The following is a 19,160-nucleotide window of genomic DNA, read 5'->3' as shown; positions in this document are numbered from 1 at the left end:
TTGTTTTTAGAAACAAAATCAAGCCTAATCAGAACAACAAATGAAATGCAACACTGTGGGCCAATTTGAAATACAGAGTTTAATTTTCTTTTGGTGACCTTCCTATCTTCTTCCACTGGATCCCAAACCTGCATTACCAACCTTCAGGATCTCCCTTGGGTAATTTAGTTGCATCGTTATCAAACTTTTTGCTGAAAACAAGCACTTTTGTGTGTGTGTGTGTGGCACTCTTCTGTGCATCTGCTGTGGGTCAGTTGTGATGTCCTAATGGTGAACATTTGCACACTTAAGCTCTCAAAATCAAGGCAATAAAGTCTCTGGAGTGAGACGCTACCATTTGGCTATGGAAGTTCCAGCTCTTGGATGCTCAGGGATGCTGCAGCAGCAAAATAGGCTTTTGTTAGTAGGAATAACAAACGAAATGTTCCCAAATGATCACATTCTTGCATTCGCTATTTTGTTTGTTTGTCTGTTTTCTTTGTTAATAGCAACAAACAGCTCAGTTTGCTTCTCATTTGTAGGCTGTTCTGTGTGGTTTTGCAAGCATTCCCAAATTTAATGTAAACATTTTCCTGGTGGGATGCTTTTTGCTCCTTACCAGTACCTGGGGTGATGGAGGCAGTGCTACTGCTTAGCTCTGGTGTCAACCTTGGTGTTCTCTGCCCAAGTCTGCAGGACTCAAACTCCAGTTTACCTATCCAAACCTGCAAGAGTATTTCTTTTTCATGTAGGGAATGAGAGCAAACAACAAAAAATTAAGACAACCAAGGAGAGAATGAAATCAAAGGAAAACTTTCCTGAGTGGCCACCCAACATCAGTCAGATGAAGGAGTTGTTCAAAGTTGGATGGAAACAGCACTATTGGAGGAATGTAGAAATGAGAGGATGGCACACCAGGTATAAATACAGAATTAACAGGGGTAGCAAGAAGTTCCTAAATCTGAGGAGGGCTTTTGATCCTGAGATTCTTTGCTTCCTTTTCTGACTGGAGCAAAGGCTTTCCCTTTTGATTGGGTTCCGTGTGCTGCTGAAAGTACATGAGCACCAGTATTGCAGAGTTAGCTTTAGTATGGTCCAGACCAGCTCCCAAAGCCAGACTACTTTGAAACTTTACTGATGGAGTATTTGATGGGAAAAAAAGGAGAGAAATCAGGTCCTGACACTGTTTGGCTGACTCAATCTTTCTGTCTCTTTAGAAGAGATTTCTCCTGGACTGCCGCAGCTCAAATGCAAATGGTTTAGAACAAAATAACTGGAATGGATTGCCCAAAGAGATGGTAGAGTCACTGTCCTTTCAGGAAAAACGTAGATGCCACATTGGGGGACACAGGTCACACAGAATCACAGAATCACAGAATTGTAGGGGTTGGAAGGGACCTCCAGAGATCATCGAGTCCAACCCCCCTGCCAAAGCAGGTTCCCTACAGCAGGTCGCACAGGTAGGCATCCAGGCAGGTCTTGAACATCTCCAGAGAAGGAGACTCCACCACCTCCCTGGGCAGCCTGGTCACAGCTTAGTGGGCAATGGTGGTGATGTGTTGACGGTTGGATTTGATGTTCTTAGTGGTGTTTCCCAAACTTAATCACTCAATGGCTCTGTGAAACCCCCTTGAAGCCTGGCAAGCTGCTGCATAGATCACTTCTGGGCTGGAAGTGACAAGGAATGGATATGGGGAAAGAAAAATTGACTCCCAGATCATTTTTCTGAGGTGCTTGACCCAGTCACTATGGTGACCACAATGACTCACATCTGACAGTGAAGCAGCATTCTTAATCCACATCTCAGCGCTGCCTGAAAATGTCTCACAGCTTTGAGGTGTGCCTCCAGCAGTGGCCCGGGGAGCTATTTTCAGATGATTTTGGCAAGTGAGTCCTTTGGAGAGCCCCTTATGAAATGAAATGGCAGCGAACAGGATCAGTTCATGAAATGAACCATCTGGTACAACCCTGAGCACGCACTTGGAGGCAGAAGGTGACATCTATTTGTTTGTTCAGGCACGCTTCCTTAGAGATCTCTGTGCCATGATTAAATCTCAGTGTTGACTTAAAAGATCACCATGACTGCATGGTGGCATTTGCAGAGGACAGCCACCAATAGGCTGAAGGTTGTTGTCTTCTGCATCTCTCCTCCAGGTGGGAGGCGTGATCTCACAGAATCAGAGTGGTTTGAGTTAGAAGGGACATTTAAAGGCCATCTGGTCCAACTCCCTGCAATAAACAGGGACACCTACAACTACATCAGGCTCTCAGAGACCCATCCAGCCTGAGCCTGAGTGTCTTCAGGGATGGGTCATCCATCTCTCTGGGTAACCTGCTCCAATGCCTCACCACCCTTACTGTAAAGAACTTATTCCTTATGTCCATCCTAAATCCCCCCTCTTTTAGCTTGAAACCAAATGTCATTGCTACATTACCACAAAGCACTGCTTGCCCAGAAACACCTTTGACCTATGCTCTTTCAAAGGATTGAATGTGAAGCTGATCATGAGCACAGAGTTGGTCTCCTAATGCATCCAGATCACCTGTGATCTTCTAAAGAACTGGAAATACAATTGGACCAGTATAAGAATATGAGTGATAAAAGCAAAAGGAAGCCTATTAAAAGAGATGAGTTTTGGCTTGTTCAATATAGCAAAACAGAGGCTGTAAGGGAAGAAGGCATCTGACCCTCTATCTGCCTGAAGGGTGAAATCCAAAGAGAGAACAGAACCACATAAGGAAAAGGTGATATGGTGGAAAGAATCTAAATGATTACAAAAGAGGCATGTATATATTCCTGTGAAAACAGTAAATTTTCTTGCACTTAGGAGCTGTAAGATCCGGAATGGTGTCCCCAAAGCATTGGCAACAAAGGCTATGGACTGGGGCACACATGAAGTTCCATATTTGATTTTGAATGGGATTGTGCAATACAGTGATCTGCAGGAGTAATCACTCTTATCTCAAGATGGAAACAGCTACCTGCAGTCTGTGGACACCAGAACAGGGTATGGACAGGAGGAGAACAAGTGAAAGGATGATAAGCTACAAAGGAAGAAGGTACCCGAGGAACTGCCAATGCACTTGGTGGGATTGTGGACCTAATCTGACTACACGTCCTTCAAAGACATGTCTGAATTCTGCTGTGAGTCAGCCTGTTCTGCTTGGGGTGGTAAATGTCTCTTTTTGGAGCAAATGATTTTTGTTCTGTCCATTAGCCTGCTAATTTAATCACCTGTGGTTTCTTTATGTGTATGCTGATGGGTATGCAGCAGAAGTGCAGAGAGTGAAGGAACAGACTTTTTCCAGCTGGATGTGTGGAATAAATCGAGACATGCTGAAGGTCACACTCAATATAAACAATCTCCACTCAGCTCACTACTCTCACTTCCTTTAACTCAAAGAGCCTCAGATACAGGGAAAGTTCTGTTTTCAGTGCAAATGCTTTCCCTTGCTCTGACATTGTAGCAGGGAAATGAAACGCCCACGTTCCAGTTCCCCTGACCTTTAGGGGGATCCATCCTGTAGGAAAGCAGTGGCCACACTGCCTGCTGGGGCCATCAAGGGATGCTAATGAAACCCAGGAGGAGCCTGCACATCCCAAGTGCTGTTTTGTGAGCTGGTTCTCATGTCTCAGTACAAAAAAGTAGGCAAAGACTAAAAGCTGGGATGGGACAAGCTTTGTGCACACTAGAGAATGACACAGCCTTACTATGAGCATACCTCCTCAATGGAGAATAACACAGCCTTACTATGAGCATACCTCCTCAATGGAGAATAACACAGCCTTACTATGAGCATACCTCCTCAATGGAGAATAACACGGCCTTACTATGAGCATATCTCTCAATGGAGAAACTAATCCCACCACTGACAAGTGTCTCCACATTCCCCATCTTAGTTGGCCAACCGGGTCCTACTTGCCCAGACTGATGCACAAGTGATGGAGCCTATAGCAGAAACAGACAGATCACATTCACAACATCACTTGGATGCTCTTCTCCCTGTCTCAGCCCTTCTTTCAAATACTTCTATACATTTTTCTACTTTTTCAGCACTGAGCCATTAGGTGTGGAATTTAGTGCTTGACAGCAATGCAAAGGAAGGCAACTTTACTCTTCATGGCTACACCACCTTAGAGGAAAGCAGCAGTGACCCATTTGTTTTTGTTCTTGTAAGCCTCAGAATTAGTAGGGCTTTTTTTAGACCTTGTCTTTCACCCAACTTCTCTGTATATTTGCCTCATCTACCATCTTGGACAACATTGGACATCCATCTTAAGGAACAAAATTGCACTCCGCATCTGGTTAGCACTCTTTCTCTCTAGACTCCCATGGACAATAATGGGAGATCATAGAACCACAGAATCATAAAGTGGCTTGGGTTGGAAGAGACCTCAAAGATCATATAGTTCCAATCTGCCTGCTGCGATGAGACATTCAGACCATATGCAACCACCCACCCATAGACAACTATATGGAGAAGTCTTCACCTGTGAGTCTGGTCCCACATACCTCTGAAAACTAGCAATAATTACACGCCTTGATTATCAAATAGATGAGAGCAGAAGCAGTGGTAAGCAGGTATTCAGGGAAGGAGACTCAAGGAAAGAGCGGGGTAGGCTGGGAAATGATCAGATGCAAGGTGAATAGGGCTCTTTCCCCTGATTTCCTTCCTAGGATAGCCAAAGCTATCTACCAACATCTGCACGGCTATTTTCTACCTCTTTGTCTGAATGCTGCCAAAATAACAGTTTTCCTGTGTTGATTCAGCCTTCCATGCCTATGCATGCTCAGCTCTTTGTGAGGACTACACTGTGAGAGTTTTGTGATGTGCAGGGGCTCAGTTTTGATTCTCCAAGTCCCTCCCTGCAATATGGAGGGAGGCAGACGGGCACATGGCAGACTGCCTGCTTGCCTTCATAACACATCCTCACAGCTTTCCTGATAATTCCTGTAGAAAGCATTCTGGGAACAGAAATAGCCCATGGCTATAAAACATTTCTGGTGCTGTTTGACAAGTGTCTCCTGGATAAATAGGCTTTAATGGCAGAGGTTCAAGAGCTGGCACCTTTTCTGAATCCAGGCCATTCTCTGTCTGCATTTAAAAGAGGTTGGTGAGCAGCTGATGGTGTTTCCATCCTTGTGTTGTGTCATGTCTGTGTGACCCACGCCCTCCCAAATTGCATTTCTGAAATTATGTGTGGGATAGGAATGCACATCAGATCCTCCACCTCAGATGGGAGCAAAAAAAACCCACCACTGATAGCTCTACCAGTTAACTAAGGGGCTTGAAACTGGTTCTGAGACCCTGGACTTCAGGTTCCCTAACCTTGGCCCATCCTAGCACAGAGGGATGGCCGTGCCGTGATTATGGATGATCTTTCTGCTGCATGGAGAGTGCCCATCCCTGTCGTGTTCACACTGCTCTTGAATTGCCCCTCTTGGTTCATTGCCATGGGGAAAGTCCATATTGTGAAAACATCCTGCACCTCACTGCTTCTATGCTGCTTTATCATCCTTTTTTTTTTTTCCTTTCTTTTTTTCCTTCAGACTTTAATTTCCTTCTAAAATTTCTCCACGAGCTTTCCTCCATATAAATGATTTCACAAAGTTTGTAGAATCCACGTTGGAATCAATTTCAGGACAGCATCCTTATCAAAGGCTGGAGCTGCCTTCTGTCATAGCAGGGGCTGCCCATGGCTCAAGCAGTCTTTGCATAATCAATCCTTACATGGGAGAACTCCTGCAGAGCCTCCTCACATATTTTTTCCCCATTATGGATGTCATTTGGAGGATTTGCCACGTCTCTTTGTCAGTGCCTTCTCAGCTCTTGAGACCCTATGTTGCTACAGTTTTGCAAGGAATTGCAGCCAGAATATTTTTTGGACCTCTTTTATCCGGAAGATCATAGAATCTGGAATCACAGAATACCCCAAGTTGAAAAGCACCTACAAAAATCATCAAATCCAACTCCTGGATGCACACAGGACAACCACATGATCTACTCTACCCTTTATCTCATAGAGTAAAACACAAACCCTATTAACTATAATGAATACAAACTGCTGAGCAGAAGAGGGGCAGCTCTGACTGCAGGCTCTGAACCCAGATACACCAAGCTGCTCCTGCCCACATGGCTTGAGAAGCCTTTTAAGGCAGGTTTGTTTTGGATGGCCTGACAGGGCAAAGCCCAGTCCTTGTTCTCTCCTGCTGATCCTCTTTCACTGACAGTCATAAATGAACCCACTGTGAACAAATGGACACACAGCTTGGACTTATCCAGGGCATGGATTTCTCACCGCAGAGATCTCTTGCAATTTTTATTTATTTACTTTTTTTTTCCTAGCTACTGGACGTGGGGAAAACTAAAATTTGCATCTCAGAGGCCTTAATGACAGAGTTGTGAATTGCTTCGGGTTGGAAACTTCCCGGGTGGAGGAAATGCCCTCTCTTTAGTGAGCTGACAGTTGAGTCTCTGCCACCAGACCTGGTGGTTCTCTGGCTCTGCTCCAGATGCAACAGCTAAGGAGAACTCTTAGAGAAAGGCTATTCATTAGGAGCAGCTAAACAGCCATATCCTGTTCCAGCCACTCCAGTAAATCCATCCTTGGGCTAATCATGCCCATAAATTATGGTGCAAGGAGAAGTACGGTCTTCTGTTTCAGCATGATGATTTTTACGCAGAGTTATAACAGAGAAAGTAGGACAGGCAGAAGTGGCTGACTGGTGTGTCAGCAATGCTGGAGAGCTACCAAATGACTGTATGTCTGTTAGCAGTGCCTCAGTATCTCTAGCACCAAATGATGATGAACTGTGTTGTCTCCTTCCCTCCTAAGGCCACCTGTGCATGTTCTCCTTGTTCCTATGTGGTCCTTTGAACTGTAGAGCTGTCACCACTGGGACAAGTTTGTCCTCAGTTTACAATGTGTGGGAGGGTGTGAATTTTACCTCTGTCAGATTTCCTCGCCAGCCTGGAGTGCAGATGGTCAATGCCACCAGTGAATACCCACCACATCATTTTTGCACTGCTGTGGCTACAAGATGCTCTTTAGGAAGTGGGAGAAAAGAGGGTGTTTGGGGCTGTGTGTTCAGTTCCAGGTGTGAAGGGTTCAGAACTCTCCAGATAGAAAGAGCTTGCAAAGGCAAAGAAGGAAGTGCTCATCACTCACTGTCCCTAATGGCACTTCAAAGGAAATATTTACAGCGAATACCAATGATGATTAACTGCCAAATGAGAAAGTATTTCTCCCATGGAAGCATCCAGCTGCTGAACTTTAATTCTGAAGCAATTCCTCATGAACTCACTTACTTGCAAATCCCCAAACCCTCCCAACCAGAACCAAAGTAATAGCAGGTGCGTAAACAAAAACACGACCATAAATGACATTTGGCACTTGGAAACACTCCTGTGGGGTTTGAGCACTGGGAGAGAAAGGAGACAGCTCTGTTTTGGGGCTCAGCAAACCCACTGGTTTTGTGTTACATTGAAACCCTACGATCTCAGGGCTGATGGAGACAAGAAGTGATCCCAGTTCGAGCATCCCTGCACCTCGCTGGTCTCACTGCATCCCATGCCTACTGCTCTTCCATCTCATCTCCTCACCACCTTCCACTTCTCCAACTCCATTTCCTAGATTCAAATCTCAAATCCCGTGTGAAGAAATGAGCTACTGTGAATGAGGGGCTCCACCACAGTGACAAGGGAATGGCTGTCCCCGACCTCATGGCCATAAGTTTATGAACACAAAGGTTATAAACCTTGCTTTTTCAGACAACATCTGTCCTCATCAGCATTGCTTGGATTTGTGGGTTTATCTTAAAAACATGAAAGATGCCTGTAGGAATCCGATTAGTGCACATGGAAAGACAACTGATGAAAATACAGTGCACAGACCACACCAGATGGGTGTCCAAACTTTTGGTTTGCCCGGACTGCATTGAGTGAAGAGGAAATGTCTTTGGAATAAAATTAAAATATAGTTAATGTGTATAAATAACAAAACTTCTTTTAAAAGCTATTTTTTACTAAAACATAATAAAAAGAGGGTAAAAAAAAAGCATAACACTCATGGGCTGGATACATATGGACTACAGCCCTTGCAACTACCAGTTCTGGTCTTCCACTGCTGTAAATATATATTTTCTCAAATATTTTATTAGATTCTTATGTTCCTTGCTTCACAATTAATTCCTGTGATAAAAACTGTCTCATTTAACTCACCTATGCTAAGTGTAGACTGATTTCCAAACACTTTGTACTACAACTTATGTAACAAAACTTCAAAATGAAAAGTAGTGGACTTGCAAAGTTGAAGACTCAAAAGATAGACAAAGTCAAAGTGGAAGCACATTTACAAAACTTCAATTTCTTGCATTTAAAGAGTTTAATTTTAATTTCAGAATTCTTCTCTTACTGCAGTGCCCCTGCCACGGCAGCTTCAAGGAGAAGTGGATACTTAGTTGAGTAATAGCTCAACAAAGCTATTCAGTGTCTCCTCACTGGTAAGTACGTGGCTTCAAGATTTATAAATCACTCTGCTCAGCCCTGCTCTGATGACAGAATTATTTGTTTCCTCATGGATTTATGAAGGTACTTATCTCAGTGACAAACACATATATATTTATGAACATATATATCTATCTTTGAGGAGACAAAGCTGCCTTAGAACCGTTTTACCATCCTACCTACCATGCAGTTCCAAAATGTCTTTATTTAGCCCTTGGTGCTTTTGGGGTCAAAAGTTTTCATGTTTCTGGTTTAGTTAGGAACATTAGGATGAGATGAACCGCAGACTAAAAATACATCTTCTTCATTACTGCCTACGTAGAAAACTGAAGAGGAATGGACTGAAGACAGCACTGTTGGCATCCAAAGCCAGGGACTGTCTTTACAGTAGGAATGGAAAACTTTCCCTAAGATTATTTGACACTAGAAAGTGGGACTTTATTTGAGAGGGGTCCAATAATCTTAGTAGGTACTATCAACCCTGTCTACCCTACCTGGAATAAAGCACAGGAATCCTATCAGGTAAAAATCCTGAACAATTGATTTGCGTTGCTTTCCGAGAGAAAATACATTCAGTTTCTGAAAAAACCTCGAGCAAAACTGATGTATATATTCATTAAAGTGAATGCATCTCTAATTAAAGCCTGCAGGTAGTAAGAACATTTTACAACACAACTTCCTATCATGACACGGTTGCTAAGACCTAGTTAATGCTGTTTGTTGTGACAAAACCAATTAAAAACAAGCTGGTTCAGGAAGATTAATCAGCTGCCTTGCATGATCACGACAAAGAACAATTGTTGCTACATCCATTAACCAGTTCAGGAGAATTAGTGAGTAAATATTTATCCAGATATGAATTAATGCAGATAGATCAAGGGAATTAAAAACTGCCTCTCGTAATATCTTGGACAAAGTTTTGTGTGTGTAAGGATAATAAACCTTTCAAGCTCTCAGCTTAATATAAATGCATTTAACGTTACACTGCATATTTTCCTATTGGTTTGAAAATTCCTGTTGAGAGAATTTATAACTTTCTGCCCACTGAACCACAGTAGCTTCACATTTTTCAATGTTTTCAATGTTTGGGGTGCATCCATTATAGCAACTGCCTCCTGATGCGTCAAGGCACAGAGATAAAAAAAACCAGACATTTGGCTTTAAATAGTTTTATTTGGTGGAGCAGTGGGTGGAATGGAAGCACAGTAATCCCATATATAGGCCATGGGAGATCTGGGTCCTATTCTCAGTCACTTCATTGAGTCACTACACTGCTTTGGCCAAGTAGGAAAGAGCATATGTTTAAAGTTGGGTGTCTAGGTTGTGGTTTGAGGTCCAGATTGCTGCATCTCTTGTAACAAGGCAGAGAAACTGTATTACAAGCATCCATCTGTTGCCTTCTACATAGAGTGGTGGGTAGAAAGAGAACTGTGCACACACTTGGGCTCTAAACATTCTTTTTTGCTATCTATTTCATAGAGTCATAGAATCATTAAGGCTGGAAAAGACCATTAAAATAAAATCCAGTCATCACTCCATCCCCACCACAACACTGAACCGTGTCACTCAGTGCAACAGACATAGACAGTTTGCCTGTTCCAGATTATCTTCAGGTAGATGCAATCAATGTGGATCACTCATAGCCATGGGCTGTACATACCCAGACTCTCCCATGTGTCCCCCTGCCTTGCCTTCCATGCACATCCTAGACATCATGCCATACAAAACGAAATTCTGGTAGGCTGCAACAAAGCTCTGAAGTTATTGTAGATACCCTGAACCAGGAAAGAAAATTTGCAGAAAGTACATTTGAAAACTGATTAAGCAGCAGCTTAATATTCCTGGGAAATTAATGGATTTGCCCATACTGCAGTACTTTAAAAATAGATTTGAAGAAAAAGGTCAGGAATGGTTCAGGGCCAAGTAATCTTTCCTTGAGATAAGTAGATAGGCTGGAAGATCCATCCATCCCCCATGATTTAGCTAATTTGTTCTAATGTGGTACAAATCCATTTGATGGAAAAAATCCTATGGTGGAAAGCAGATGAGAAGAATTTTCTCTTTTGCCTGGGTGGTGTCCAATAAATCAAATTGGAGCCTGGCACTGAACAGATTTTGAGCCTCTGGGCTTATATCTTTGCTGGCATTTTTAAGGAATTATGGTTCCTGTGGCTCAGGATCAGTGGGGAACATTTGGCGGATGGAATAGTCCCTTGCTGTTGCTCTGCTTTCTGTTTTACTTGATGCTTTGATTCCAGTTCATCCCACTATCCAGTCAAAAATCCTTCTCCAGGTCAAAGCAGCTGCCCATTTCTTTTTCCATGCCAATTCTGCCACTTCCACCATGACTCAGAACATTTCAGGAGATATAAGGCATTGTCCTTATGATCAAAGTATCTGAATGGTTTCTCTTTTATCCTCCTTCTCTCAAATTAGAGCAGGTCCTCCTGAGCGCAACAAAATTAAAGAAGTCTGATTTTCTGTGGAAATGTGCATTTTTAGTGAATAATTCTTTAGTGTCTAGAAAGGAGCAAAATTCACTCTGCAATCACAGAATCAAATAAAAAATCACTAAGGTTGGAAAAGACCTCTCTATGATCACCAAATCCAACCACCCACCCATCGATCTGTCAATTTTCCCTCCATGGGAAAGGGTATCTAAGTTTCCACTCATTTGCCTATCTGCCCACATTAATGAAGCTTGTGGGAATTTAATAGATTGGAGATGTTCAGCACTTTCTTAAATGCAACTGAGATTGATGAAAGGCTTCAGCAAAGGGTGGGAAAAGGTTGACATGCACATAGGCATAGAGTGATGATATAAGCCCTGCTTTTCCTTAGGAAAATGTGCTAAATGCTCTTCTACTAGAATAGAATTAGATTCTCCTACCAGAAGAGACCCTGTCTCATCTGAAATGTGCTTCTACCCACACTGTCCTCTCCATCATTTATTTTACAAGTTAGTTTACAAAATATGAGCAATGCTATGCCTCTGTGAGCCCATCTTGTGCAAAATATTTTGTGAAAGGACATCTTCTGCCCTCTGCAAAATAGTACCTACAAAAGTAATTTCATTTTGGCTTGAAGAAAACCTTTCTTAACCCAGTTTATGTAGCTGCCTTCAGGATGAGAAGAAAAAAAAGCCAGGATACTGTTTCTCTAGGCAAGTGTAAGACAAGGATTTTTCTTGTACTGAGGGATTTCTTGTCTGAGTAAGATGCTGTTTGTGGGGAGACAGGGTGAATGGATCCTTAGGTTGTCAACTTTGGCCTTGAGTGGCACTAGCCATGGGTGTTGTGCCCTTCTCACATTGGCAGTGACTTCATGCAATCATTAAGGATCAAAAAGACCTCTGGCATCATGAAGTCCAAACATCAACCCATCGCAGCCATGCCCACTAACCACATCCCTCAAAATCTAATCCAAAGAACAACAAACATAGGAGCCCACCACCCAGACTGGACTACCCTTGTTAAAAACCAAGAGTTTTGGAGGTACCATCCGAGGTACATACTTCATCCCAAGGCATGGTTATTCCTCCTGCATGCTCCTGGGGTGGTGATGAAGAAAAGCTTTGCCTTCACTCTCCTGTGGTCCCAAATTGGGTCCCAGTTGGGATCTTTTCATGCTCCCTAGACACTGAAGAGTGGATGGGAAGCAGAGCTGTATTATCATTTTCTTATTTATTTCCTCTTGCATCACACTGGAGACCCGAGCTAAGTATCTACAGGTGTTGTATGGAGGATTTTGGTTCCTTCAACTACTGCATAAATGTCTACTGAAAGGACTAATTCAGCACCTAACCTTGGTTTTCCATTAGCAGAAGAGCCAATGAGTTCTCTATGGTTGTGTTCCTAAGGAGACAGCTGATGTGTAGATTCTTCTGTGTCTAATAAAAGGTTGAGCTGATACAGCATTGAGCTTTTCCTCACGTGAGAATTTTGCTTCCATTAAACTTCAAAATATCTAGACTAGGTTATATCTCATGTCTCTACAGCTGAGATGGAGGAGGTACTGATGAGAACCAAAGGAACATCAACTGTATCATACAGATTACCCTTTAATACCTGCCCAGCATCTCTGAGAAGCCTCCAGTTATGTTCCCTTGCCAGGTCTTTGGAAAGCGAAGAGGCATCCTGGCATAAATCACAACCATTACATGGGATAACCAGATAAGGCAGGTTAGTAGAGGTCTACTATACACCCAGCAAAAGACACAGCCCATTAGGACTATCTTGTAATTAGGATTTCATCTCTTGTTGAACAACCTGCAGCTTAAAAACTCTCATTAGCCGTGCAAACCAGTAATTGTGTTAAAACTCCTGGAGATGGCATCTTATGCTTGGGGACATGTATCACAAGCCCAAGAGCTAAATTACTCAGCTGATAAGTAGTCTGTGGAGGTATTTAGAAATGAGAGCTGATTTAAAGAAGCACGTTTGCAGATTACTCAAGCACGGAGAAACAACTGAGAGCACTCAGTGCATACATGGGTCCCATTACTTAAAATCTGTAGTAGCTTCTCAGCGCTGATGTGATAAATATTCATTTTGTTTAATTAAAGTGGAAGCTGTGCTGCACAAAGATGCAAAGACGTGCACAGCCTAACACAGACGCTGCTGGCAGAGCCATTTGCAGATGTTCTGATTACTCAGCCCATGCTATGCAGAGCTGGAAGGCTTTACTCATCACTTATCCCCATTCAGGCAACAGTTGGTCAACAGTCAATGGCTACTTCTTGCAAACTCATGACCAATAGAATAAGAAAGTCAAAATGTTTTCATATTTTCAGAAGAAAAGGGAGCACATTCATTACATTTTAATGCAGCATCTCATGCTGAAATGCACCTGAGTGCTCGTTCTTTAATAAACTTCTTTTCATCCTTTCCTTAAATTGGAACAATATGTTTAACTTCAAATGAAAATGTTACTTGTTCCCAATCAGTGTTTCACTTTCGTTAAAAATATATACATTTATAACATTTCCAATTGGCTCCAAATACGTTCTCATGTTTGTCCAGCAAGTACAAAGGCCTTTCCACTTAACCATTTACAACCATTCCAAAAAAGAGCTTCTCAATGCATGGATTTGCAGTGAACTTCACTGATTTCTCTGAATGTCATCTCCTGAGCTGTAGAATCACAGATTGGACTTTGCAAAAGTTTCTGTCTTCCTCCTAGATAGCATTGAATGATTAGCTGACTTGAATCAGAAAAAGCAATTAATGAAAGGGAGGTGAAATCAAAGGCAGCATACTTTGTAGTCACAAAATAAATGAACTTTTGCTGTGTTTATATTATGCACATAATACGGCAGGAAGTGGAGATCAAAACTGTGTTTATAAAGAACTTGCAAGCTTGGAGGAAGAAAACGGGTTCAGAGGAGGCACTTAAGGAATAAAGCCTGGATTTTTAGCTGGCATAAATCAGCATTTTCCTTTTACTTCAGTGCAACAGTTGTGACTTACATCACTGCAGGAGCTGCTTCAAGGGTTTCAAGGCAGGACAGATAAGATTTAAAAAAAATATTTTTGTCAGTGGAAAACACTAAAAAAAATCCCCCAATATTGAAAGGGAAACTGAGGTATTCTCAGATTTTGGCTTTCATAGCTAGAGAAGCTTACCACAGCCTGAGCTAAAGCACCAACATCCCTACTCACACTGGGTGATCACTTAGCAGAGCTGAGAGTGTTTCCCTACTCTGACACGAGAAGTGTGATGGATTGTGGACACAAAGTTCCCACAGTGGGTGACAGACCTCCCTGCTTTGCTGAGCTCTGTGCAAAGCCCATGGTGTACATTCGGAAGTTATTTTAACACTTTTGCTTTCTCCCCTTATTTAGCTACATCACTCCAGATGATTAATGTGTTCCCTTGAGCTGATGATTGCTGCTCTATGAGTTGAGGTGAAAAGCTCTGGGTTCCCTGCATTTTGTGGGCCAGGGGTTGTGTTTGTGCTGGAAGGGGTCTTGTCAAAACTTTAGAGCACAACCTGGCAGACAAACCCAACTGAACACCCAAAGCCAGGAACTGAGGGCATGACTCTCGTGGGAGGAAGACCACCCAAGGCCATCACCATTCAAGGTAAGACCTGGACCTGCTCCAGGTCCCAATGCAACTTCAGCTTCCTGAGAAGTCATCAGGACTCATGTTTCAGCCTCTGACAGAGATTCATAGAATCCTTAAGGTTGGAAAAGACTTCTTAGATCACCAACGATCCACCCGTCCCCACCATGCCCACTAAACATGCCCCGTGCAGGGTTAAACTTCCCTCATCTTCAGCATCACCACCAGTTCCCAGCTGGGGTGGAAGCCCTGAGCACATGGAGGCAGTTAAGGTGCCCTCCCCAAAACTGGGGTGAAGAGAAAATGGGGACAGAACTGTAAAGCTGTTGGGAACACTTGTGCTGTAATTACAGCCTGTTCAAAACAGAGCTGCCTCCCCAGCCTGAACTTCATTAATTAAAGTACTGAATGCAGAATAAATTAACTAAGCCAATTTTTTTTTTGTTGCTATTTTATCCCGTTGCTGTATATTTTGATGGATTATGTGCCTCCGATTAATAAATATTGAACAAGTGCTAATTAATTGGATTAATTCACGGCTGGGTTCTTGTTCTATCTGTCACCTTTCCCTCATCTCCACACACGAATTGTGTCCTGAAAGTTTATACCAAGGAGTAAGGCCACAGGGCTCAGGCTGGGACAAGGAACAGGGTCACTTACCAAAAGGCAGGACGAAGAAGAAGGGGAACCAACAGAGGATGAAAACGCCCACAACGATGGCAAGAGTCTTGGCTGCTTTTTTCTCACGGGAGAACTTGAGGAGCCGCACAGAGAGGGAGCTCCTGAAGTTGTGTCCCTTGCTCCTGGTGCTGGAGAGAGGCTCCTCCAGCACGCTGCGGCAGTGGATGCGCAGCACCACCTCCATGGATTTATTCCTTTCCTTCTTGACCCCCGCCTCCAAGCTCCGGGTTGTCCTCCTGGCCACCACGTAGATCCTGAAGTACATCACCAAGATGACCATGAGGGGCAGGTAGAAGGAGAAAAGGGAAGAGAACAGGGCATAGCCTGGCTCCTCGGTGATGCTACAGATGCTCTCATCTGGCGGCGGCGGCTCCTTCCACCCCAGCAGCGGCCCAATGGAGATGACCATGGAGGAGAGCCAGACCACCACCAGGATGACCCCAGCCTTCCTCTCTGTCATGATGGTGGGATACTTGAGGGAATACTTGACGCCGATATACCTGTCCACGGAGATGATGCACAAGCTCATGATGGAGGCGGAGCAGCACAACACGTCCACCGCTGCCCAGATGTTGCAGAAGATGCGGCCAAACACCCAAAAACCCAACACCTCCAAAGTGGCCGAGAAGGGCAGCACGGTGGTGCTGAGCAGCAGGTCGGCGATGGCCAGGTTGACGATGAAGTAGTTGGTGACTGTCTGCAGGTGCCGGTTGCAAGCCACAGACAGGATGACGAGGATGTTGCCCACGATGGCCGAGAGGATGAAGATAGCCAAGAAGACCCCCACACCCACCGCCTGCACGTCCAAGGCGAATGTCAGCGTGGTGCCGTTGCCTTCGGGGGACTCCTCACCTTGCAGCCCCCAGGATCGGTTGGCACCGCTCTGGCTGCCCTGTCCCGTCCTGTTCCCACTCAAGCTGCCATTGCTCAGCTCAGGGAAAGTCATCGTAAAAAAAGTCCAGGCTCCATGGAGGGCGAGGAGAAAGCGATGCCGAGGCGCAGCCCCCCCGGCATGATCCTCGCAGCCCCCTCCACCACTCGCTCAGCACCTCACCCCCAAAAACTGGGGCAAGGTCTGCCTCCCCCGAGTCGGGATGGAGGGATTTCCAAGCCCTTTTCACGCCGGATTGCGGTGCCCCCCTCCCCGCGACGGCCCCGCCGCCGTCCCACCGAGGGGGGCAGCGAGGACGGGCCCCCCCCGCTGCCCTCGCATGCTCCGGGGCTGCGCTGGGGCAGCGGCTGAGCAGCGTTCGGTGGCTCTGTTCGCTTTCCCCGCTCGGTCGAGAGAGCTCCGGGAGGGGCGAAGGGAGGGAAGGAGGGGTGGGCCGGTCCGGGGGGTGTCAGGTGGAGGAGGAGGAGGAGGAGGAGGAGGAGAAGGAGAAGGAGGAGGCGGTGCGGCTCTACGGGGCGAGGCGAGCCCCGGGGCAGGGCAAAGCCGGTAGCACAACCCGCGGGGAGGCAAAAAGATGTGGGGGACAGGCATCCAGTCGCGGGGACAGGACCCAGTCGGGTGGAGGCACCCACACGGGGCGATAGGACTCACCGGGGTGGGGGGGAAAGGAACCCCCAGGGATGGACACGCGTGGGAGAGTGGGGAAGCATCACGGCAGGGGCGGGCAGCGGCGAGGGGAGAGGGCGCACATTCGTGGGCATCATCAGGCACCGCTCGGGGATTCAGGCAGCGCTGGGATGCAAACGCCCCGGAACGGGGCAGCAGCCGGAGATCGCCGTCCCGCCGCCCGCAGCCGCCAGGGAGCAGCAGAGCGCAGGGATTGCCCCGCGGCACGGTCGGACATCAACCCCCCACCCTCCCCTCCCCCTCCCCCTTACCCCCTCCGGGGGTCGTTGCAGTGGGATGGGGCAGAGGAGAGGATGTGGTACCCACTGTACCACAGACTCGACCTCTATACCGCACAGAGAGGCTGTTTGGAAGGGATGCTGGGTCACCCACATCTTCAGCGTCCCATTGGGAATGTGCCTTGCAGGGTAGGCAGCAAACCCTCCATCCTTAGCATCTCAATAGAATGATGTCCTGCGAGGCAAGAAACCCTTACCCCTCACTCCTCATCTTCAGCATCCCACTACAATCATAGAATCATAGAATCATAGAATCACCTGAGTTGAAAAGGACCACAATGTTCATTTAGTTCCAACCCCCTGCTACGTGCAGGGTCACCAAACAGCAGACCAGGCTGCCCAGAGCCACATCCAGCCTGGCATTGAATGCCTCCAGGGATGGGGCATCCACAACCTCCTCGGGCAACCAGTTCCAGTGCTTCACCACCCAGAGCAGGATGTGAAGCCCTACAATGTTGATTATTACCCTCCTGCTCTAGCATCACAGCAGAATGATGCCCAAAAAGCTGGAAACCCCCTTCCATCACTCCCCATCGTCAGCACCCCACCACAGTGATGCCCAGCAAGGGCATCCCACCCATCTTCCATTCTTCAACATCCCACCAAAATGGTGCCCTACGGGTCTGTTAGGTCTTTCATGCCTAACACACAGGACTTCCAGCAAGCATCCTTGCCAGCACTGGTTGCTTCCCCCCAGATGCTCCAGCCCAGGCATCCTGCCTGCTTTGTGAGCATGGTGCCCCTTGTTCACCCCTTGTAACAGTAGCAGGGACGATGGATGTTGCACTCAGCGATAGCAACTCTGAGTGATTGGCAGCTCTGTGTCTGCAACTTAACCTGCTGCAGGACTTTGAAACAGCAACATATGATTAAAACATGTATAGGCACGTAGTTATGGATAATTTAAGCAGTGTTTTGTTTTGTTTTGTTTTGTTTTGTTTTGTTTTCTCCCACTGATAAAACCAAATCCTGTTTATGCTGGTTTCCTCCCAGTGACCCTACTCTTCTGCTTCCATACATTGTGATGGGGACTGACTCCACTGTTGGACAGGGGTTCTCCCTCAGCTGCTTTTGACTGTACACAGGAAATATTTCCTTGCAGTGTGTTTATCCACGAGTTTTCAACTTTTCTTTCTTAACAAATTGCATTAAAAAAAGGCTTTAAAGGGCAGTTCAAGTAGATAGAGAGGTGATTTAACTAACAGAGCAGGGCACGTCTGTTGATTCAGTGGATATGAGAGTGAACAAAAAATGATAGTACATAAATTCCCATATATTTTCCTTGACATTCACTGCAGGAAATGACACATTATTGATCTTCCTCATTTCTTTTGTGCACTTTTCTGACCCTTAAGATTTAACCCATCTTCTTAGAGCTGGGTTTTTGACCCTGCTGGGAATGAGCACAGTAGAGCAACTGGAACGCAGAAGTAATCAAGAACAAATACTGTACAAGGAAAATATTCAGCGGGATGGTTTTGCTCTGCTTAAAAATTAATTAAAAAAAAAAGAAGAAGAAAAAAAGAGAATTAAAAAATGTGAATTAAAAAGAGAAGCCCAAACACCCAACACTTGAGGTCAAATTATTCGTTTTCCTTAGGCTTTGATGAAAACATGTCAACCGGCAAAATGAATTATTGTTTCTTGTTAGGATGCTCAACTCAGCATGGGATGATTGCAACGCATGGAATTTTGTAGCTGTATCTCTGTAGCTACAAAGATTGCTGTCTGCACAAACATATCTCAACTATTCTATGTGACATGAAGAGAAAAAGAGAATGTGCATTTCTACAAAGTTAAGTCTGGACTGAGCTTCTTGTGTAAAGCACAATGGTTGGAAAAGAAAGGTTTCTCCCAAAAGACATGCTAACAGATGCCAATAGGGTGAAGATTCCATTTACCCTGAGTCTTGTCCTTCTTGGGGGAGCTCTGCTCCTCTTCTTGACCCACCTCTCTTGCCCGTGTTGTTGGGACATGACCCATGAACCTTTCAGGGTTGTGTTGGTGCCTTTCTCCTCCAAGCAAGGGGGAGCACATCCAACACCATCACTGAAGCTCAGCTAATAAGC

General features: G+C 45.1%; 1 protein-coding gene across 4 annotated transcripts in view; it reads right to left on the bottom strand.

Annotated features, from left to right (window-relative positions):
- ADRA1D (adrenoceptor alpha 1D) overlaps positions 1-16,559 on the bottom strand; it is a 40,100-nt gene extending 23,541 nt beyond the window's left edge. For all 4 annotated transcript variants that reach the window (XR_007376809.1, XR_007376810.1, XM_048943654.1 and 1 more), the window contains exon 1: positions 15,214-16,559. Coding sequence is in view for 2 of the 4 variants with exons in the window: in XM_048943654.1 (XP_048799611.1) it covers positions 15,214-16,180 (967 nt within the window). In the remaining 2 variants the exon portion in view is untranslated. The remainder of the gene's footprint in view (positions 1-15,213) is intronic.
- Positions 16,560-19,160: the final 2,601 nt, after the last annotated feature.

Source organism: Lagopus muta, chromosome 4 (genome assembly GCF_023343835.1).
Source record: "Lagopus muta isolate bLagMut1 chromosome 4, bLagMut1 primary, whole genome shotgun sequence".
In the NCBI taxonomy this organism is placed as follows: Eukaryota; Metazoa; Chordata; class Aves; order Galliformes; family Phasianidae; genus Lagopus; species Lagopus muta.
The sequence above is the reverse complement of the archived record's forward strand: the minus strand, read 5'-3'. Positions and strand labels throughout refer to the sequence as shown.